Below are 21,203 nucleotides of genomic sequence, written 5' to 3' on the forward strand. Positions count from 1 at the left end.
ATGACGGACGACATTGCATTGGCGATCGTCGACGACGTCTTGCGCTCGGTCGAGGCGACGCGCGTGGTAGCACGACTGCCCACCGCCTTACACGCTGCACCTGCGACTAGGTCCGGCACGCCGCCACGCGCGTGGCGCGGGACATGTGGGAGATGGTCCATCTCTCGGCGCGCGTGTCACCGTCGCCCGCGTGCATGCAGCGCATCCCTGAAGAACCTTCGACGCTCGTCCTCGACAGGTGATATGTCGGACGCTTGATCGACCCTCACGCTTGGTAGCCGCGCCGCGCAGTGCATCCCGAGCAAAGCGCACAAGCTGCGTTGGACGATCGCGTCCAGCCCCACAGGCAGCGACTGCACAGCGTCGTCGCTCTCGGTACGCATCGGAGCTTGGGCTCGCCTTCATGATAGGCAGATCGAGCCGCCACCGCCTGTATGCACGCGCACGGTAGTCTATCCTGCACCTTCCCATCCTCGTCCTCCACGCGAAAGATGTAGGCCGCCCCACGCTGCGTCAAGTCGATCAAGGCCACGACCAAGACCGTCGTGATCCCACTCCTCGTTCCACGCTCGACGACGGCACTGCACGAGCTGTTCTCGCACCCGTTGCCAAAGATGCTGCCGGAAATCACGGTCGGCGCGACGCCCGTCTATGTACCACCACCCATCACGCCGCTGTGCACCGTCGTCAGCAACCAAGACGACGACCACCGACCCTTCTTGACGTCGGCCATGTTCACGCCGACGCACCACCTTCTTTGCACCGACCACGCCGTTGCCACGCGGCCAGCCAGTGTGCCACCGCCCAAGGTCGAGCCGCGTGCTCGGCTACCGTCCACGACGTCGACCCGGCGGCTCTCGTTCCGGGTGCGGACGCACCCGTTGCATAAGGCGCTGGCCCCATTGCCTCGTAGCACAGGTACGCATAGCACGTACTGTCTTGGCCGAAGGCTAAGCGTACGGTAGCGATGCACCACGACAAGGACCCGCGCCGGTGTCTCCCAACGTTGCGACACAAGCTGACGCACTAATACATATGAGATTGCAGCCAAACTGCCCTAAGTTGATATCTATGAGCCGTCCAAGCCCGCCCTAGAGACACACGTGGTGAGATTCATGCGTGACGACAAGGAAGAGTACTTGAGGAAGGACGTCGCGAGCTGCGCCGAGTCAAAGTTGAGGTGGATCGACGTGATAAGGCCCTCGTTGAGCTCGATGATGTCGCACGACTCTTCGACAACGACCTCGGCGTTGTGCACGATGCGCATCGTCGATGACGTCATGACAACGACCGTACTCTCGTCTTCGTCCGCAACCATGCGAAGGACGCGGCCCTTTAGCCGCTCGACCGTCTCGTCCCGTAGCTTCCAAAACTGGCAGAGGCCCTGGAGACCGTGGTACTCGCCCCAGTACGGCACGCTCGACGGGAGGTTGGAGCTCAGCACGACCGACCCGTGGACGCTCTACCGTGCTCAACGTCAAGCCTCCACCGTCACGACGACTGCATCTACCGTTGAGATGGCGTCCGGCGTCGGGAGACCCGGGCGCACGGCTTGCGTGGAAAACTCGAGGTCGTCCGAAAACAGGTGCGCGTACAAGGACGCTACGATCGCCTTCATTTGCTTGGTCGACAGCTTCTTTTGCGCGTTCGAGGGAAACAGAATCTAGCCAGAGTTTCAATCTATCCACTGGACAATACACGACATGCGACGTACAGCGTTGGCCGACTTGGGCGAGAACGGAATGCCCGTGATGGCCATGAGCAGCTCTTGAAGCCACGTGATCTTGGTCGCTTCCGAGTCGACGAGGACCCAGAAGACTCCGTGGCCTTGCGTGTTGAACTGGAACGCGTGGACTTCGTGCTTGCCGGCAACGCGAATCGGGATGCCTTCGCAGACGCTCGTGGGCACGACGACGCCCTTTACGAGCGTCCGGTGCTTGGCCTGCGACTCGGACACGTAGTAGCTCAGCGTCGAGAGCCCGCCGCCACGCTCGAGCACAAAGTAGTAGCGCTCCCAGACGTGGCGCTTGCCCACATCCGGCATGCCGCTCTTGAACATGTACCCGCTCGTCACGACGACGCATTCGTCTTTGGTCGCGACCGTGACGCCGCCGTCATAGACGGCGCACTTGGTCACATCGTCGCCGAGCGACGTGTCCAGGACCAGCAAGGACGCGTGCGCCGACGCTTCGTACGGCTTGCGCGAGAACGGCGACGTAAGCGAACGCTTGTACGTGAGGCTGCCCGGCGACGCTGGAGACGACGACGGCGGCGGCGACGTCGTCACCATGCGCGACTTGAACTTGCTCAGCACCGACGTGCCAAAGCCCAAGAGCTGGGATGCGGCGCCTACGACGCGTGAGAGGCGCCCGGTTGAAGGTGGTGGGGTTGTACCATGACTGATGTTGGGCTTGGTCGACGGGTTGGGCGTCGCCGACGTCTCGGTCGGCGTGCTCACGCGGGCCGTGAACGACCGGCGGGCGTTGAGCGCGCCAACGTTGCGCATGACGGACGCTGCCGGCGACGAGAGCACGTTCTTGAGGTACCCAGCCGACTTGGGAATCGAGAGCCGGCGCGTGCGCTTCGGCGGCTCTTCGGCGGTTGGCGGCTCGGGCTCGGCCGGGGCTTCGGGCAATGGCGTCAACGGCCCTTCGTCGTCACCGGGGGTTTCCTTGAGGTCGGTCTTGACCTCGTCGTCGTCCTCGTCGTACGCCACAACATCGCGGGCTTCGTCGGGCGAGACGTCGCTCTCCGCCTTCTCGGACGGCTCGTGCACCGACTCGGCCGGCGGCTGCGAGCGCAGGCCCAATCGGCGCTTGGACTCGCTGTTGAGGGCTTGCCACGCTGCGTGCTTGTTGCTGTGCTCCACGATACGGCGCTGCGACGGCGACGGGTGCTCGCTAGACAGTTGTCGCATTGGAATAGACCATTTGGTATCCAGATGGACTACCTTGTCGACATGACGAGCATCGCATCATTGAGCACCTTGAAGTACGGCTTGCTCGCCACATGGTCGTTGAAGACGTGCACGATGACGTCCAGGAGGTTGAGCGAAAACATGCTCCCAATGAGGGAGCACGTAGCGGATCGGCACCGCGACTTGTCGGTGATGAGGTAGAGGAGCGCCGACACGACGTGGATCAAGAGCATGTCGGCCTGCGGCTTGTCTTGCAGCAGCTGCACGTACTTGGGCACGAGGTTGCCAGCCGCCAAGGCCGCGTCGATGTCGGGGTCTTGGGCCGTGATCAACCTACAGATATCTCGTCAGAACTGGTGGCGAAAGCGGCACAAGTTCCCACCGATAGAGGAGCTTGGCGAGGCCGACATCGACCGACGTCGGGAGCGCAAAGTCCTTGTGCTGGAAGAGCGTCACGTAGTGCGGCGCGCACGAGCGCGTGAGCTGGCGCAGCTTGGGCCAGAGACCGTCCGCCGACTTGAGCCCGCTCAGCTCGTACATGACCGACGCGTTCGGGTTGGGCGACGAGCTGCGGGATGACGACGACGTCGTGGACGTCTCCTCCTCGTCGTCGACGTCGACGTCGGCGGCCGGTGGCTGCTCGGACCGCTTCTTCGTCTCGTACGCGCGCCAGTTGCGGCAGTAGATGCGGACGAGCTCCGATGTCACGTGAATGTTGAGCACTAGCCAGCAAGGGTGAGTCATTTGCTTTAGCAGCAATATGAGTACCGCAAGGCGCGGTGAGCGACGCGGGCCACGACCGCATGTCCTGGAGCTGGTCGTACGACGCCTGGAACATCGTCTCGAGCATGGAGCCGCCGTTGGCCTGCACGTCCTTGCCGAGCTCCTCGAGCAGCATGAACTGGAGAAAGTTGTGGTAGCCTTCGGTCACGGCTTCGATGCCCCGGATCGTGCCAAATTGATCGCGCTAAGAACCAAACATCAGAGACCCTGCGCAAGTTGAAGAGAGGAGCGTACGACAAAGTACTTGGCAAGGAACTGGTTGTCTTCGCGGCGCAGGAACGAGCCAAGGCGGTCGGCTTGGTTGGCCTGGAGCATCTCCATCATGAGGCGGCACACGTTCTCGCGGGCAGCAATGTCGTTCGCAAGCAACGGCGACGAGAGCGCGATCGGCGTCTTGAGCGCCTGCACGAGCATCGGCGCGACGGCCTCCATCGCGTCGTGCACACCCGTGAGCGGGTGGATGCTCTCGTACGACTGCAGCAATTTGAGCAGAAGGTGCTTGATCGTCGGGAGGTAAATGTGCTTGAGGAGCGCCGGCATGTACGGCTCGAGCACGACTTGGACGTAGCCGTCTTCGAGGCAGTAGGCGTCGTGGAGGCGAATGAACGCCTTGCAGTAGAAGGCCGCTTGCACTTCGTCGATCGTCGAGTTGGCCGAGAAGTAGACGAAAAAGAGTCGCCAGAGCTCGAGCTCCTCGAGCGTTTGGCAGCCAAACGTGAGCTCCTCGCTCGCCGAGCCCGACGACGACGACGACATGCGGAACGACTCGTACAAGTCTTCGTCGCCCGTGTAGACGCGCATGATGATCTCGGAGCACACAAACGTGCGCTTGTAGTATCCATACTCTTCATCGACCTTGAAGTTGGGCATGACAGTCGTGGGCTTGGGCGCGAGCACGCGCGGTGTGGGCGGTGCGAGAAGACCGGGTGGCGGCTCGTCGGATGTGGCTTCGCCCGAGTTGGTCTCGGCGACGGGATCTTCGCCCGATGTGGTTTCTTCAGACGTCGGGAGCGAGTATGTCTGGTCTTCTACACGAGCCATGCATGAGATCTTATCGGCGATCGCTCGCGTACCGGCGCCGTTGTTGCCGTTCTCCATGTCGTCGAACACCTTTTGTGCAAATAACTTGGGCGCGGCCGGAAAGACGACGGGCGTCGAGAAGACGAGAAGCACCTCCTTGACGACGTCGTACTGCAGCAGCCAGTTGCGGAGGCCGCTCTCCGACTCTTCTAGGCCGTCGAAGATCATCTCGACTTCGAGATTCAAGAGCCGGTCAATGGCCTTGGCCTTGTCTTCCATGGCGATGATGCCCATGATCTCGGACTGGTACTCGTTGGGCGTGTCGTTCTCGTGCTCGGAGCTGCAGCTGCTGCTGCTGTTTCTTCGGTTGCGCTCACTCCGGCCGTCCATGTAGCGCGAGAGGCTGCCGCCACGCGGGCGCTGCGTATGACCGCTACTCGCTGTCTCTACGTCCTCCATGTGTGTATCTACACGCATCGTCTTCATGAGCGCCTCTTCCTGCGTCGGCGATGGACCTGATCGGCTCGATGGCGTCTCGGCCCTTGACGCACAAGAGGCAAATAAGCTCTTCTTTTTTTAAATTTCCAGCGGCCCACTCAGCTTTTGTCTTGGAATTTGTATGGCGAACGTGGTACCGGCCACGCGCCTGTCCAAAAATTACTTGCCGTTTGTATGGGGTGTTCATTGGCACGGCTTCTACCCGCCGGCCCATTTTTATGCATGGATACCTTGGTGTTTGTATACTTTTCCAAAAAAATACCGCGCAGCTGCTCTCCCACTCTGTCTTTTGCAGGGCGTTTTCAACACGACGTGTCGACAGACTATACAAAGCCCAAGTCAACCGCTGCCACATGGTGTGCCATTGACTTCATGTCGCTTTCGGCACGCTCCGCCAATCGAGATGCGAGACGCGAGCCCTTTTCAGCCAATCAGACACCAATTGCCAAGCAACGACGCACCTCCACGCTGTGGCGCCGCCTCAGCACCGTCGCCGCCAAGCCGCCGACAGAGCCGAGCAGCGCGTGGGGTCATTTCAAGCCCTTTGAGAGCATGGCCTCGTACATGGAGGTAACGACGGTGGGCCTGAGCGAGGCCGCCAACATTGACGCCAACGTTGCGCAGACACACGACGCAAAGACAGACGAGGGCACGGACACGCAGGATTAACACGATCACTTTGGTGCATGGAGCCTCCTGTGTCTTCTTACAGCGATTGGCGCTGGGTGGCCTGAGACCCATCCCCCTCCAGTCAAAACTGAGTCTGAGATTCGCACAACGAGCTATTTATCTGGCGTCACTCGGCCATGGTTGACCTGGGCGAAAAAGTAATGCATCAAGATGCACAAGGAGTGTGGCCAACGCGTACACTGTAGGGCTGGCGTCGTTGCGGTTGCGCAGCGAGCGATCAGAGAAGCACCACATGGATCGCAGGCCGTGCACAATCAGTGTGCAAGTCGCAGCAATTGCGTGCGTAGCTCACTTCAACGAGCTTTTCTTGCGGTTCAGATGAAGCCACTCGGAGCTACTTCGATGGATCACACCTTCTTCTCGCCATGTCCCCACAGCCAACGTGAATGGAATCGAAAAGGAGTGCGCAGAGACGGGTGCGGTGTGGATCGGCGTTGGACGACACCCGACGATAAGAGTTCAACGTTGTCGGTCGAAGATCGGATTCATGAACAGCTTGAACAGCCAAGTGCACCCGCCAGCTGACCTGCCTTTCCACCCACGTTGCATCCGATTGGGCAAGCCCAGGTCACGCGTGGCCCAATCAGAGTCCGTCAGAAGTGCTCTTTGAACCAATCCAGCTTCACATTTGCCTGGCATCGTCTAGCGAAAAGTTCGCGCTGGTTCGCGGGTCCATGCAGCTAAATGGCTTGATGGGCTGACTAGGGAGTACACTCTTCAGCAACACTCGCCGTCGCAAGCGACCAAAGCCAACGATATGCGCAGCTGGATCTTCGTCTCGAAATAGCTGTCGACGTCCCCGGACAAGGACAGACTGCAGGTCCTTGGACGCAAGGCACCCCAATTTGCACAACCTCATTTGTACATACTTGTGTTGGAACAGCCCCGCCGCTTCCAAGTGGGTGATGATGGCCAGCGCAGGTCTATGCCGCGCACGCTCGAGCGTCCACGTCATCGCTGCCGCCTTTTCTATTTGTCATCCGGATAAGTGCACGCCGCACGCAATACAAACAGCCTGTGCGGTCGGCAGGCATCCGGATACGTCAGAGTATAGTTGAAGCTGGTATAGGATGCGAATTCTCGTCTTCGGTCGGCGCGTGCCCAAAGCGGTCAGAGCTGCATCCGACCCGCGTCGCCTATCGTAACCTGCGCAAGCATGTCCTTTGTCAAGTCCCTCGTGCGTCAGTTCAGCGGCGCCTCAAGGTACGTCGTCAGTCAGCACCGCGCAGGCGATCATGCCCCCTAGCTCGATCGAGACGGTCGAGCAAATGCTCGAGAAGGAGCGGCAACAGCGACGCGACGAGCTGGAGCAAGCCAAGCAAACACGCGCGACCAACGCCATGTACCAAAGCGCAAGCCTTTCTCTTCAAGACACGCTGCTGCGTTCGGCGCAGCAGCAGCTCACGCGGCTTCCCTCCCACGGCTCGGAGCGGTACGTACCCAACTGCCGTGACCATGCTTTAACGACGCCCTTATAGCTCGTTTGCATCCATGCGACGGTCGCGCGAGAGCTCGTTCGAGATCATTGAAATGTCCCGCGAAGGCTCTTTCCACGAAATCAGCGCATCAGATTTGCATGAGTTTGTCGACGTCGGTGCGCCTTCTGCCCGCCGCCTGCACGAGCTGGCGTGCATGCAAGCTGAAGATGTCAACGCCCGCGCCATGGTCTCGTCGCTGGCTCATACGGACGAGTCTTTGCCGCCTCTGTCCTCGCTCGCTGCGCGCTACTCGTCCGAGTGGATCGAAGCCGCCTTGCAACGCGTGTCCGCGCCGGTGCCAGCCATGTACATTCGCTACCGCAAGGTCGAGCCGGTTGTCGCCAAGACCGTCGCATCCGCCGCCGTGCACGAGTACCTCGTCCAAGGCTTGCGCTCGGCTGTGACGACACGGATCGAGTGTGCTGGTATGGAAGCTCACGACTTGGCCGCGCCCCAGACGGAGCAAGAGACCATGGCGAAGCACGACGTTAACGTCAAGACAGACTGCACCGAGATGGCAGCGATGGCAAAGCACGACGTCAATGTGGCGGCGACCAACCGCGAGCAAGATCGTATGGCGCGACACGACGTGGATACCCCACAGCACTGCGCAGAACCCCAACGTGTGCGCTCCCAGGATGTGACGTCGGTCACACTGACGGCCCTTGAGCGCGCTCGCTCCGTGGCGATGCGGCTCCATGATGTGAACGTCCCAACACCGGCGACTGAAGCTTCGAGTGCCGCAGAGATGGCACGGGCGACGCTGACGATGCCAGAGCAGGATGCAGCGATCAAGATGCGTGACAGCGCCCGAGCCGCCAAGGTATGTCGCCACACACGTGGTCCTCTGACTCTGAATCGACCAGGAGCTTGCTGCATTTTACGCCACCCGCAAGCAAGCGCGGCAAGCACGTTTGCTCCAGAACCGGTACAGATTCCGGGAGGCGGCTGTCGACGCTCACGCGTGATTAGCTCGGACGAGGAGCACAAGATGTCGGCGATGCAAGAGCAGGCGAGCTGGGGCAAGGTGCTGCAACTAATCGATGGGTGCGATCGTGTCACTGGGAAATCGGAACTTCACACCGGGTCGTGTAGCCCCACGCACCATTCAACGTTCGCGTCTGTGCCTGCGCCCATGTCGCGCATGTTCAACATGCTCAAGGGCTACGCGGCCTAAAGCGTCCGTCCTCGATGTCGTATATTGTACAATAGACATTCTTTCATATCCGTGTCCCTCCACTCCGACAATGAAATGACAAAGCTGTACACGCAACACTGGCGCGAGCGCATCGCACATTGGCACATACACACAGCATCACCCGCGTGGCAGAACGTGCATGGACTATTACGTTGTATGCTGGAGCGAGGATGAAGATACCTTGCGCCGTGCAGGATACTAGTAATTGCTTTCGCCAGCGTCGTGCAGTCGGCCCAAGATCCCATCGGAACGACCACCTCGTAGATGTAGTAGGCAGGGATTCGTGCTTGTCCACCGACTAATCAGTGCCGCCTCGTTGTTGATAGAAACGACTTTTACGTTTTGCATGACTGCATCTCTGACCTTTCGTCCTCTGGTGACCCTGCATTCACCAGCCAGCATGGGGTTGAGCGGGGGTACACTGCCATTTTACGTGCAAAGGGTAAACTCCGGGGTAAACTACACGTAAAACGGCGATACATGAAGTGCGGGCGAGCGATGCGGTGCAGAATAACGGTCGGTTGACCTTCTTGGCGGTGCTGCGAGAAGCACACGCGCAGGTCGTTCCATTTCTCAAAAATCATGAGATAGAGGTTGCACGAGTTGACGGTGGTTTCATGTCCATCACTGCGGTCGTCAGAAATGATGTACTACTGTGGCAATGTGAACGAGTGGACGCCAGTGACTCGAGCCTCCTTTAGCAGCCTGGCAGCCAAGCACGACCGAGCTGCAAAGGACCAACGACGTTGGGCCTGCAGCCTCTCGGCCCTGGAGCGCACGAGTCGGGACTGAGGTTGTCGACGCAACGACCTCGCAGTTGACCCGACAAAACCAACCGGTTGGATCTGAGCGACGCGAACCGGTCCGACACGAAATTTACCAGCTGCTTGAACCGTATCCAGGAGCAAGGTGAAGTTTCGGTCTTGCTTCAAGCTGCAACTCGTGCGAACGTTGACATCGAGTGCTTGGACGCCACGGCGCCATCCTTCTTGTATAATTCGTCTAGTTATATCTTCTACATCAACTGCTTACGCAAAGGCCTTTTCAAAGTAGGCGATCAGCGACTGCGCGACCGAGAACGAAAAGACGAGCTTGGGGCCGACCACGCCGAGCTTGGGGAGGAGGCCCTTGAAGAGCGCGCCGGGGCCCTCGTGCTTGAGGAGGTTCGAGATGACCTGCATGCCCGACTCGGGCGAGTCGAACGGGCGCGACTGGATGCGCGTCTTGATGACGTCGAGCGGCTGGGCGACAATGATACTGGCGCTCGCACCCGAGATGGAGGCCACAAAGTTCTGCCAGAACGTCGCGTCGCTGTAGTCTTCGAGCTTGAAGAGGTACTCCTTGCACGCAGCCGAGCCACCGAAAAGCGCAAACGAGCCGGGCGCGTTACGCGCGGCCGTCCACGCACCACCACGCCACAAGGCAAGGCCCTCGGTCTTGAAGATGGTGACGACGCCACGGCCCGCGATCGCGTCCGGGTTGGTCTGGGCGCGGATCTTGAGCACATCGAGCGGGAGGAGCGCGATTTCACCAATGCCAATGAGCGAACCAGCAGTCGCGTGCATCATCGTCTTGGCGTTGCGCTCGCCAAAGAGCTGCGAGAAGAGGCCCTGGTGGTTCTTGGTCATGTAGTCCTTCACGACGGGCTGGCCGCCAAACTTGTACATGCGCTGGGTGACCTTGTAGCCGGCGGCAAAGCCGACGCCGGGGAAGAGCGACTTGTACTTGGTCACGGCCGGCTTGGTGTGCGCGTCGCGGAAGATGACCTCGGACAAGCTCAAAGCGTTGTTCTTGTTGGTCATGAGGCGCTTGGCGACCGTGTCAACCGGGTGGAAGAGCGCGAGCTCGAGCACGCCCGACGCCGTCGAGCCGAGGATACGGGCCGCGGCCTGGCCAGCGCCAAACGAGGCGCCGTCGCCCTTGCGTTCAATATGGACCATGATGCTACAGGTGCATGAGCCATGGGCATCGACGGGCAATGGACGTACGAGGTAGAGATGTGGGTGGAAGGATGCCAAGTGCAAAATGACGAGGAAACTTCGAGATCGCAAAGCAGATCGCGTTTTAAACCAACTCGGCCGCCACTCGATCGCACCGCCCCCTTTTTATGAAGCCACGTGGGTGTTTTAAACAGAAAAACCCACCGGGTCCGGTCCAAACGGTTTTAAACATTGCCACTCACGTGTTTCAAACACGATAAAAAACGAAGCGCCACGAACGTTGGGCAACCTGTTGACGCAACAGTGTCGTCACATACAAACATCAAGATAATAAAAAAGAACTCTGTCTTTTTAAAAAGGCGCCCCGGTGCAGCAACCCACCCAGCTGGTTAAAACTGCAACTTGGACACGGTTCGTAACCGGTTCACCGCCCATGCGACGCGGCGCCACCAAAGCGCCTGCAGGTCGCAGGAAGCGAGCAAGCGTCGGCCGCCAGCCAAGGCGCTAGCGACGGTATTGCCTGGGAGGACGTTCGCGGTGCAACCTGAGAAAGTGCTGCAAGCGGATCGTCATCGCCCAAAAGGTCGTCGACGGCCGCGGGGGATAAGCGCGGCAAGCGTCTCGATCGTTGAAGGAAGCCCTCGGATCGCGCTACCTGCGTCATCTTCTGATGATTCTGGACACGCTCGTGGCAAATTGCGGATGCGCCTTTGAAAGTCACCCATCATGTCCGACCTCGAATCGACGCGCGTGGCCGTTGGAACCTGGTCACGACGGCCGTGGCACCGCAAGTAGCTCCGCAGACCAGCTTGTATGAGCCGTTGGCAGCGAATAGGAGCTGTTGGCAGCGAATACAGCAGTCGCGTCGCTGCTACCAGTACAGACTGGTTGCGCAGCCATGTTGAAGCTGCGCTGTCGGATGCAAGGTGCAAATAGCGTGCCGCCGGTATTAGTGTAGTACGCTCACATCGCTATAGCATCCTGCCGTCGCCCCGTGCGTGGCGTCGCCTCCGTCCGACGTCATCGTCATCGTGATTGCCAACGCGCGGGCGTGCCGAATCCGCCGAATCCCGGTGCGTAACCGGACGATTCCGGTGGCGGAAGATTGCGGCCATTTCGCAGCAGCGATGCACCAGCGCAAACAGCAGCCACCGACGCGCCCGCTGGCCGACGCCGTCGACCGTCCTAACGACGACGCCGTCAAGCCCGTACGCGCGTACTTTCTCAGTGCGTGGGCCATCGTTGCCTGGCTCTGCCTGCTCTACGGCTTTGTGTTTTGGCGACACACGTGGCTGCCGTCGCCCAAGGACGCGTCGATTCCGCTGACCGAGTTTTCAGAGGAGCGCGCCCGCCGCTTTCTCGAGGAGCTCCAGGCCATCGAGGGCGGGTACCGGACGCTCGGCAGTGTTGCGAACGAGGTCGCGACGCCTGCGTGGCTCTTGCGCCACCTCGAAGCCTTCCAGGCGCAGTGCCACTCGCCGTGCAACATGGAGATCGAGGTACGTCGTCTTGTATCTTGCGTCTCATCGTACGACGTGGACGCAGGTGCAAAAGCCCGAGGGTGCGTTTGGCCTCAATTTTCTTGCGCAATTTCAAAACATTTACGCCAACGTGACCAACGTGCTCGTGCGCCTCTCGGCGTCGCCCGAGGCGTCGCCGCCGAGCCTCCTCCTCTCGTCGCACTACGACGCAGCGATCGGCGCCGCGGCCGCGTCCGACGACGGCGTCAACATTGCCATCATGCTCGAGCTGCTCCAGAACGCAGTTGCGCGCCCACCGACAGCAACGGCGCTCGTCTTCAACTTTAACGGCGCCGAAGAGACGTTCCTTCAAGCGTCCCATGGCTTTATCACGCAGCATCCGTGGCGTGCGTCGGTGGCTGCGTTCCTCAACCTCGAAGCGGCGGGCGCCGGCGGGCGCGAGCTGCTCTTCCAGACTGGTAGCGACGTCCTGGCGATGGCGTATGCGCACGGCGCCCCGTACCCGCACGCGAGCACCATTGCCCAAGAAGTCTTTCAGGTACTACATAAGTCATCTCTTAGTTAGTTCAACACACGCATGGTCTAGTCGGGCGTGATCCCGGGCGAGACCGACTACCGCACGTACACGGAGTACGGCGATGTGCCCGGCATGGACTTTGCGTACGTGGCCAATGGCTACGTGTACCACACGCCGCTCGACGACATTTCGCGCATCCAACTCGGCGCGATCCAGCGCTTTGGCGAGAACGTCCAGGGCACGATCGCGCAGCTCTTTGCGTCGCCAGCAACGCTGCGGTCCCTGGGCGCGCAGTCGTCGTTGGGCGGGCACATTTTCTTCGACGTCTTTGGCTACCGAACGCTGACGCTCTCGACAGAAGTGAGCACGTTCATCCACGCAGCCCTCGCGCTCTGCATGCTGCTGTACGTCGGCCTCGTTTCGCGCATTACGTGGCGCGAGAAGCTAGATGCGGTGCGCCTCTTGGTGCGCCTCTCGCTTGCGGGTCTTGGCACGGGCCTCCTCGTCGCGCTTGTGCTCTGCGCCTACGCGCCCATGAGCTGGTTCGCGTCGCCCACGACACGGCTCTGGGTCTTTGTGTTTCCGGTCGCAGCGGGCTTTCTGCACCAGCTGCCCACGGACGACGCGGTAGACACGATATACCCTTGCGCAAGCTGTACAAGCGAGAAGCGTAGGTGGCCCTGCGCTCGCTGGTCCAGCCGCTTGTCGAAGCGCAGAGCCTCATGTGGCTTCTTGTGATGGCGCTGCCCATGTTTGCCCGCGGCATCCAAAGCCTCTACCTCGTCATGGCCTGGGTACGTTGCCGTCGACGCGATGATGCTGCCGGCGGATAGAAGGACTCTGTCTGCGGTAGGTGATGTGCCCCCTTGCGGCTCAAGTTGTCGCGCAGTCGCTGCCGACGGGGTACTCGCCCCGTACGTTGTTCTTGCTTGTGATAGATGGTGGCAGTGGGTTATGGAGCACGGTGTAGGCGTCCACGCAGGCTTGCTGCTTGCCGGCATTGCTGTGCCGCTTTTGCACTCGGTGCAGATTTACATTGTTGCCCTGCAGGTGTTTATCCCGATCATGGGGCGCGCCGGCACGTCGCTGCCGTCGGACCTTGTGGTTGCGCTGCTCATGGCGCTCCTCTCGCTCTTGACGCTCTCGGCGCTCACGCCCGTGCTCTGCTTTGTGCGCCCACTGCACGCGGCGCACGCCAAGACGTCGGCCATTGCGCTCACGCTGCTGTGCATCTTTGTGGCGTGTGTCAGGTACGATTCGCTTGTCGCTGGACACGACTGTGATGACGCCCGTAGCAACCCGTACTCGACCGAGTGCCCGAAGCGCATCATCGTGCAGCACATTCACCGCAACTTTACGCAGCGCCCGGACGCCAACGACGCCGGGCTCTGGGTCCTCGGCTTTGATTTTCAAGGCCTCGACCCGCTCCGAGCGGCGTTTGGCACGACACCGTGGGCGTTGGCCATGCACGCTCCGGTCCACGATGCAGCGATTCCCGTGGTCTACGACAACTTTCCCTGGTAGCGTCCAATCGACTGATGGAGCATGTCATCATGACGTCGTCCAGGGTGTACCCAGTCGCCCCGGTCATGCCGCTCAAAAATACGTGGTATCTGCCGACGATGGATGCGCCGGTCTTTGCCGTGCCGACGCTGCTCGAGGTCGTCTCGTCGCGCGTGGACCCAATGACGCGGCTGCGTCGGCTGCATTTGCACTTGTCGGGACCGTCCCAGATCAACATGTACATGGATGCGTCCCGCACCAAACTCGCATCGTGGTACGTGATCCCCGCTGACAAAGCAAATGGCCGCATGCGATCGTAGGTCGCTCGGCAATGGCACGGACGGTGTCCCATCGCAGATTGACGATGTATACCTTTTCCAGTTCTCCACTGGGGGCCTCGCGCCGGCGTCGTTTCATTTCTGGGTCGACGTGGCGACGGACGGACCGATCGACGTGGCGTACTGCGGCCACTACTTGAACGGCACAACACCCGACCTTGCGACCGCCGCCAAGCTCTTGCCCGACTGGACTGCGCACACGACGTTTACATCGAGTTGGACGTTGACGCAACTGTAGGTTGAAACAACATCAAAACTTTCAAGGTTTCAACTGTGCAATGTCACGGGATAGCGTGGCGTTGGTGGTCGACGCGCGGCGGGGCAGAGGACTCTCCTCGGAGGTTGTCGTGGTGGTAACGGGTCGTCGCGGCGCCCGAGGTGGTGACAAGGGCGTACCCCGGCTGCATGCGGCGCTCGGTGTCGCTTCCTGGCGCTGCCGCGACCGCTGCACCATGGCCCGCTCGGCAAGCAAATGCGGCGCGTCGCAGTCGTGCGCGACGTGCCACTTGGCGTTGCGCTGGATGTACGACCGGCCACAGCCGTCGTTGGGGCACAGGACAAACCGGCACGAGCAGTGGAGCTTGCGATGCCGTGCGACGTCTTGGCGAATGACGAGCTCGCCGCAGCCGAACGGGCACTCGACCAGCTACACTCATGCATTCGCTGCCGGTCGCCAAAACACAAGAGCTCGCACCTCATGCTTGCGAACATACTCGGCAGCGAGGTCGTCCCGACGTTGTGCGACACGGCAGCGGTGGCCGCGCGACACCTTGTACGTGCGGCCGCAGCCCGGGGCGCGGCAGACGTCCATGCGCTTGGGGCATTCGCACCGAACATGAATGTCCATCGCTGGCAGCGCGACTAGAGACAATATTGTGCATCGTACGGCATGTATGAGACACGACGTGTACCGTGAAGACCGCAGCCGAGACTGCACTCGCGGGACACTTGCCGCATCGCGTGCTTGTTGGCGAGGAAGTTGCGCCGCACGACGACCGCGCACATGTGACGTTGCCGGAACGACGGCGTCGGCGGGTCGCCGAGGCGCTGAAGCGTTGCCATCGTGTAGTGACTCCACGACGTGTTGAAGATGGGGACGCTAAGGCCATTTTGTGTTCCAAGTACGCATGAATGTGTCGACGCACCGAGGCAAGTGGCCGCTCACGTCTTCGACGAACGGTCCCATGCCTTCTTCGAGCGTCCAATATGCTACTTCGCCATGACGACAGGCATACACAGGGCAGACATTACCTAGGAGCGTTGGGGCGAGCGCGAGCGTCGTTCGCATGGACGCCAAAAGCTCGGACGGGGTCCGCGTCGTCGACCAGTACCGAACTTCCTATGGTTTACCCACTTGACACATTGATAGAAACAAGCCGACTGGTTGTCGTTGGACCTGCAGATGACCGCGGAAGGCCTTTTCGGACGCGCCGAGCGTCTCCATCGGGAGGTGGAACGTGCCAGGGCGCTCGTCGACGACGGCGCCATCGAGCACAAGTTGCACCGAGGTTCTAACGCCACGTATGTATGCGTCATCGCGATGGCGTGTGTTACGCGGAGGCGTTGAGGGCCATGTGCACCCAGCGCTCCCGCGGGAGCTCGGCCTTGAAGCGCGCTTTCGTGTCGAACGTATGCAAACCCACGCCGGCGCCAGCCACCATCTACGGCCAAGAAGAATGCTCCGACATCGTTCTGCAGCCAGCTACGTACGACGGCGTGGATGCCGGCGGCCTTGGACGCGGCGATGGTATGAAACCCGATCGGCGCCTGCGCAAGGGTCAGTGGGACGTCGACGTGTGCTGCGAGTTTGTCGTCGAGGCGACTGAGCTCCTTCCGCGCGTGCTTCAAGAAGCGCGCACTCTCGCGCACATCGGTGGGACGCGACCGCTCGTGGTCTTCGATCGCCTGCAGTAGCTGCAGGCGCTTCTTGATGAGCTTGGCATGGGGGGCTTCCTACATCGCAACTCAATCCCATACCCCATTTCACAAAAGTATCAAGCCAATATCAAGACAATAGCCACGTATCGTACGTTGGCTTTGGCCGTCGCGGCCGCGTTCTTGAGCGCTGCGAGCCAGTGCTCGACGTGCCCATACAAATCCAAGTCGGCTTTCGACCACGTTGGCTGGCGCAGCTGGGCTTGGACGCGCACTTGTTCCGAGAGCTACGGGTCTCGCCACGCCTGGGCACTCGCTAGTCCAAGAGACGTACGCTTGCGCGCTCGGCAATGTCGTTGATGGACTGGACGAGCGTCGCGGCGTCCGAGACGAGCGAAAAGATGCGCGCATTGGCCTCGGCGATGATCGACTTGCAGCCCGAGATGCCTGCGAGAAGCTACAGACCTCGAAGTCCATCGTTGACACACCTTCGTCGACGAGCTGGGCTTGGGTCTGTAGTCGCGTCAGTTCGCCGTTGTCTTCATTGTCTGCTTGAAGCATGAGCAAGCGACCGATGTATGCATGCGTACGCTTCTTACGCAGCACAACCGTCTTGATCTGCTCTTTCAGTGCCTTCTCGTCGGCAATGCAGCCGTCGAGGCGTGGAAGCGTCTCTCGCAGCGTCGCTTGCCACCGCAGTGCGTCAGCCATAAAGTGCAGCACATCGTCGGCCTTGGAGAAGAGGTGGACCCAGAACTCGGCGCACCACGGCGGCTTGCGGTCGTCGCCGCCATCGATGCGGACGTAGCCCTGTCGCGCGCCAAAGCGAAGCACGGCCCGCGCCTCGGGCGACACGTTGACGTCCTCGTGGATCTACTCGTGTCATTCTCTCGGCTCCATCATCCTCGTATGTACATGGCGATCCCGAAACTTGAGCGTCGCTTTGCAGCCGTGGATAGCGTTGGCACAGGGAACGAGACGTGCAGGACAGGACACCCGCGTGTGCTGCGGCAGCTTGCGCAAAGCCACTTCGTCGCCACACTCGCGGCACTGCGCGGGGCCGTCCTTGATCGCCGCTAGCAACCTGATCAGCTAGAGCTACGAGGGTGACCGTATACCAAGCTTGGCGAGCTCGTGCCGACCGATCGTTACGATGCACACAGTGCTTATGTGCTCGGCGAACGCTCCGACGGGCACCCACTCGCGGCACCCGAGCTAGTGAAGAAGTGACTCAACTCCCTGTCTCAATAGTGACGAACGGGCCAGTTGGGACACTGCCGCTCGCGCATCAAGCACGCGTCTTCCTTGTGGTCCGTCAGGTGACGCTACGAACCATGCAGTATCGTCGTCTCGGTGCTTGGTTGCATTGCTGGGACGACCGACCTTTTTCACGGGCTCGTTGCACCAGTCGCAGGGGACCACCTCGTTGACGGTCTTGGACGCTTCAAGCACCGCTGCCTTGTGCTTGGCGACGCGGCACGCTGTAGCCAAGTGGCGCTACACCGCTTTCGAGACGACGCATTTTTACCCAAGAGAGACGAGTACCTCCAGGTCCTGATACACAATGTGCATCTCGGAGCAGCCCTCCGACGCGTGCGGGCAGGGCACTTGCCGCAAAGCGCACTCGAGCGCCACGTGCGCAGCCAGGAGCCGCAGCGACACCTCGACCTCGCACGCCAGACAGCACACGGAGAGCGTCGCCTTGATGTGGTGGGCGTCCAAAAGCTGCTGTGTGTGGCGGTAGACGAGACACGCCGAGAGTTCGTGCGCGTGGAGCTCGTGGGCTGACACGATGGCGTCGCACCCGTGGTGAGGGCACGCAATGAGACGGTGCGAGCACTCGACAGCCTGCGCGTCATCAGCGAATGCCACTCGCTGCGTGTGAATACCTGGTGGTGCTTGAGCTGACGCAGCGCCACGTCATGGCCGCAGCTGCACAAGATGTGGTCCTCGACCTTACGTGGCGGCTTCTACGGCAAAGATAGGATGCTGCAAACGACGTGAAGGCAAGCACCTTGGTCGGCGACGCAAGCGGCGAGCGCTGCAGCGCCGACGTCGACTGGCACCGGCGCTGAGCCTTGTTGAGCAGGAGCGATCGCTGGGCGTCAATCTCTTGGATCGACCGCCATAAGGTCGTCTCGCGCGACGGTAGCTTGGCAGGGCTCCACTGCACGCCGACTTTGGGCAGCACGACGCTGGGCTCGGCGGCCATGTTAACCGCCGTTTCAGCAAACTCTATACTCTCAGAATATAAGAATATTGTATTATGAATAAAAGACAAATAAGAAAATGCAAACAAGACAGATTAGTAGTAGTTTAAGGGCGCTCAAGGTTGTTGAGCTCCGGCTGGAGCATCTCCTCGACGATGCACTCGACGTGCGCGGCGAGTTCGGCCGCGACGTCGTCACGGGTCATGCCGAGGCGGCCGGGCGACTCGCAGTAGTACTTGAGCTTGGGCTCCGTCCCGCTCGTGCGGAGCGTTGCGACGACACCGTTCTTGAACGAGTACGTGATCATCTCGCTCGAGGACGAGACCGGGAGCACTAGTATCAGACCATAGTATGAGTCTTCCACAATGAATGCAATGGCACAACGTACGCGCCACGTTGTCGTCCTGGTCGCTGTCAAAGCCCGTCGTGAGGTCGCGGATGCCCGCGATCGGGTACTTGCCGACCGCGTGCCAGTACTTGCCGTCGTTGCGGAGACGCGCAAAGATCTTGCGGATCGTTGCCGCATCGTAGCACTTGACGTAGTGGTTCTGCGTCACATACGGGCCGTACGTCGCGTACAGCTCTTGCAAGTGGGCGTGGACCGACTTGCCCTGCTTCTTGAGCTAAGCACACATGGGTGAGCCTTCGACTGTATCAATGTATCAAGATATCAGCAATATACCTGCTGGGCCATTTCGGCAAAGACGGCCGCGGCGCAGACGCCGTCCTTGTCCTTGACGACGGACCCGACGCAGAACCCGATGGCTTCTTCGAACGAGAAGAGGACGGTCTTGCCCTGCGCGCGGAGATCGCTCGTGGCGTTGCCCATCCATTTGAAGCCCGTGAGCGTCTCGACAAAGTGAAAGCCTTCCTTGCGCGCGACCGCACGGAGCATCTTGGACGAGACTGTCGACGCGATGACGTACAAATTGTCCTTGTCCGCGTCCGGGTGCGCGAGCATGTGCTGCGTGTACTCCCAGTGGCCGAGAAGCGTCCCGATCTCGTTGCCCGTGTAGACGTACCACTGACCCGACGGCAGCTGCTCGGCGACGGCCAAGCGGTCAGCGTCCGGGTCGTTGGCCAACACGAGCGAGCAACCCTCCCTAATCGATAAAAACATGAGAAAACTTGGTCGAAAAAGGGTCGTCGGTACCGCTCGGCGGTCTCAAAGCTGAGTTGGAGCGCGCCCTTGCCCTCTTCCGGGTTGGGGAACGCGACCGTCGGGAACTCGGGGTCCGGGAGCAGCTGCGCCTCGACCGGCGTGTACGCCGGGAGGTTGAAGGCCGCAAAGGAGCGGCTCGTGAAGGCGTGGCCGACACCGTGCATGGCCGTGTACGCGACCTTGACGTGGATGTCGGCGTCCGAGTTCTCGGCTGTGTAGCGCGAGAGCGCACCGACAGCTTCAAAGTAGAGCGTGCTCAGCTCCTCGGTCGGGTCCACACAGAGCTCGTGGTCGCGGACAGCGGCAATGTCGTACGACTGCCACGGCGCGAGGTTCTCAACAATGCTCGTAGCAATGAGCTCGTCATGGGGCGGGATGATCTGGCTGCCGTTGGCACCGTAGACCTTGTAGCCGTTGTCGGCCTTGGGGTTGTGCGACGCCGTGACCATGATACCAGCGACGCAGTGCTTCTGGTCGACGGCAAAGGGCTACAAACAGCACATGAGCCTCCACAGACGGCGCGAGAGGTTCAACGTACGACGAGGGGCGTCGCGACAAAACCCTTGTAAAGGTACACCTTGAAGCCGCGCGAGACGGCGACGGCGGCGCTGTAGAGCGCAAAGTTTTCCGAGTTGAGCGTACCGCTGCTGCGGTGGTCGTAGCCGATCGCGATACCGCGGGCCTGCGCCTCCTCAGCACCGTACGTCGTCTCGAGGTACTTGCAGAGACCCTGCATCGTCTGGATGATGACCAAGTCGTTCATGCACACCGTGCCTAAAGCCAGAGGCATGAGCATCTATGAGGACGCACTTTGCATCGCGTACCCGAGCCCATGGCGGCGCGGAGGCCGGCCGTGCCAAATTCGAGGCGCTTCTCGAGCTTCTGGCGCAGCGCAGCCACGTTTTCCGTGTCGAGGAGGGCCTGGATCTCGGCCTTCGTGCCTTCGTTGACGTCCCACTCGACCCACTGCTGGCCGGCTTCCATCCATTGCTACATGCCCAAGCAGCCTCGCATGAGCCCTCGGCGGCGATCGGCGGCGAAGGCGACGTACCGCGTCGTCAGCTTGCATCCTGTGTGCTCTTGTGTGTAAATTCACTTTTGAGTGCTCGAGGGCTTGTCGACGGAAGATTTCATCCGGATAGATCACCCAACCATCCGGATCGCAGCCATCGGCGCACCCAATTGTTGAAGGTGCGCTTGCGACGCGCCGAGAAAAACGCACCGACTTCCGCGCAGTCAGTGGAAAAGCGCACCCAAGTCGCAGTGTACGTGGCTGCATGGCCAGGCGACCGGGGCGCCACGCGCCTGACGTGATGCGGCCGTAGGTGCAAACCGCAGTGTCCTTGAACTTGGACCGCCTGCATAAAGACACGGCAGGAACAGCAGCTTCAGATATTCGCTCGAGAGGACAAGCGAGACGCTACGGAAGCAGTATCTGGATGGGTGCGTGGTAAATGCACTTCATGCGGCCATAGAAACGTGGCGTTGTCGACGACACCGTCGGCACAAGACCTTTGGCGCAGGGTACGCACGCAAGAGGCCCTTGCTGATTCTCTACGCGATGCGCCCGTTGTCGAGACGCGAGTTCGCCAT

At 60.7% G+C, this 21,203-nt stretch overlaps 7 protein-coding genes across 7 annotated transcripts; 3 read left to right on the plus strand and 4 right to left on the minus strand.

Moving 5' to 3' along the window:
- On the plus strand, positions 1 to 1,030 carry SDRG_08404 (hypothetical protein; the record flags this gene model as incomplete). Its single annotated transcript, XM_008614291.1, has 5 exons — positions 1 to 66; positions 111 to 238; positions 279 to 447; positions 498 to 918; positions 966 to 1,030. The coding sequence occupies 5 exons, from the start codon at positions 1 to 3 to the stop codon at positions 1,028 to 1,030; spliced, it is 849 nt and encodes a 282-aa protein (XP_008612513.1).
- A 39-nt stretch (positions 1,031 to 1,069) lies between these two features.
- SDRG_08405 (hypothetical protein) lies at positions 1,070 to 5,179 on the minus strand (the record flags this gene model as incomplete). The annotated part of the gene is made up of 10 exons (XM_008614292.1): positions 1,070 to 1,091; positions 1,140 to 1,462; positions 1,511 to 1,663; positions 1,715 to 2,349; positions 2,395 to 2,900; positions 2,951 to 3,250; positions 3,300 to 3,639; positions 3,686 to 3,884; positions 3,935 to 4,728; positions 4,774 to 5,179. The coding sequence occupies 10 exons, from the start codon at positions 5,177 to 5,179 to the stop codon at positions 1,070 to 1,072; spliced, it is 3,678 nt and encodes a 1,225-aa protein (XP_008612514.1).
- Positions 5,180 to 6,986: 1,807 nt separating this feature from the next.
- On the plus strand, positions 6,987 to 8,607 carry SDRG_08406 (hypothetical protein). Its single transcript, XM_008614293.1, has 6 exons — positions 6,987 to 7,111; positions 7,155 to 7,340; positions 7,387 to 8,209; positions 8,253 to 8,314; positions 8,359 to 8,433; positions 8,482 to 8,607. The coding sequence occupies exons 1-6, from the start codon at positions 7,065 to 7,067 to the stop codon at positions 8,561 to 8,563; spliced, it is 1,275 nt and encodes a 424-aa protein (XP_008612515.1). The 5' UTR covers positions 6,987 to 7,064; the 3' UTR covers positions 8,564 to 8,607.
- An 891-nt stretch (positions 8,608 to 9,498) lies between these two features.
- SDRG_08407 (hypothetical protein) lies at positions 9,499 to 10,650 on the minus strand. The gene is made up of 2 exons (XM_008614294.1): positions 10,573 to 10,650; positions 9,499 to 10,528 (listed from the first exon to the last, which is right to left on the minus strand). Exon 2 carries the CDS (start codon positions 10,522 to 10,524, stop codon positions 9,613 to 9,615), a length of 912 nt encoding a protein of 303 aa, XP_008612516.1. The 5' UTR covers positions 10,525 to 10,528; positions 10,573 to 10,650; the 3' UTR covers positions 9,499 to 9,612.
- Positions 10,651 to 11,272: 622 nt separating this feature from the next.
- Positions 11,273 to 14,644, plus strand: SDRG_08408 (hypothetical protein). Its single transcript, XM_008614295.1, has 9 exons — positions 11,273 to 12,023; positions 12,070 to 12,543; positions 12,592 to 13,149; positions 13,197 to 13,316; positions 13,376 to 13,436; positions 13,493 to 13,772; positions 13,818 to 14,042; positions 14,090 to 14,299; positions 14,346 to 14,644. The coding sequence occupies exons 1-9, from the start codon at positions 11,652 to 11,654 to the stop codon at positions 14,599 to 14,601; spliced, it is 2,556 nt and encodes an 851-aa protein (XP_008612517.1). The 5' UTR covers positions 11,273 to 11,651; the 3' UTR covers positions 14,602 to 14,644.
- On the minus strand, positions 14,623 to 18,450 carry SDRG_08409 (hypothetical protein; the record flags this gene model as incomplete). Its single annotated transcript, XM_008614296.1, has 19 exons — positions 14,623 to 15,009; positions 15,058 to 15,224; positions 15,275 to 15,462; positions 15,509 to 15,572; positions 15,615 to 15,702; positions 15,760 to 15,874; positions 15,918 to 16,024; positions 16,074 to 16,316; positions 16,394 to 16,525; positions 16,573 to 16,685; positions 16,727 to 16,786; positions 16,829 to 17,111; positions 17,154 to 17,314; positions 17,357 to 17,453; positions 17,498 to 17,563; positions 17,622 to 17,735; positions 17,784 to 18,086; positions 18,128 to 18,208; positions 18,253 to 18,450. The coding sequence occupies 19 exons, from the start codon at positions 18,448 to 18,450 to the stop codon at positions 14,623 to 14,625; spliced, it is 2,967 nt and encodes a 988-aa protein (XP_008612518.1).
- A 75-nt stretch (positions 18,451 to 18,525) lies between these two features.
- On the minus strand, positions 18,526 to 20,710 carry SDRG_08410 (hypothetical protein). Its single transcript, XM_008614297.1, has 7 exons — positions 20,662 to 20,710; positions 20,435 to 20,600; positions 20,149 to 20,384; positions 19,602 to 20,098; positions 19,131 to 19,551; positions 18,837 to 19,071; positions 18,526 to 18,781 (listed from the first exon to the last, which is right to left on the minus strand). Exons 1-7 carry the CDS (start codon positions 20,677 to 20,679, stop codon positions 18,555 to 18,557), a joined length of 1,800 nt encoding a protein of 599 aa, XP_008612519.1. The 5' UTR covers positions 20,680 to 20,710; the 3' UTR covers positions 18,526 to 18,554.
- Between the last annotated feature and the right edge of the window lie 493 nt (positions 20,711 to 21,203).

Source organism: Saprolegnia diclina, assembly GCF_000281045.1.
Source record: "Saprolegnia diclina VS20 unplaced genomic scaffold supercont1.25, whole genome shotgun sequence".
NCBI classification, from domain to species: domain Eukaryota; phylum Oomycota; class Saprolegniomycetes; order Saprolegniales; family Saprolegniaceae; genus Saprolegnia; species Saprolegnia diclina.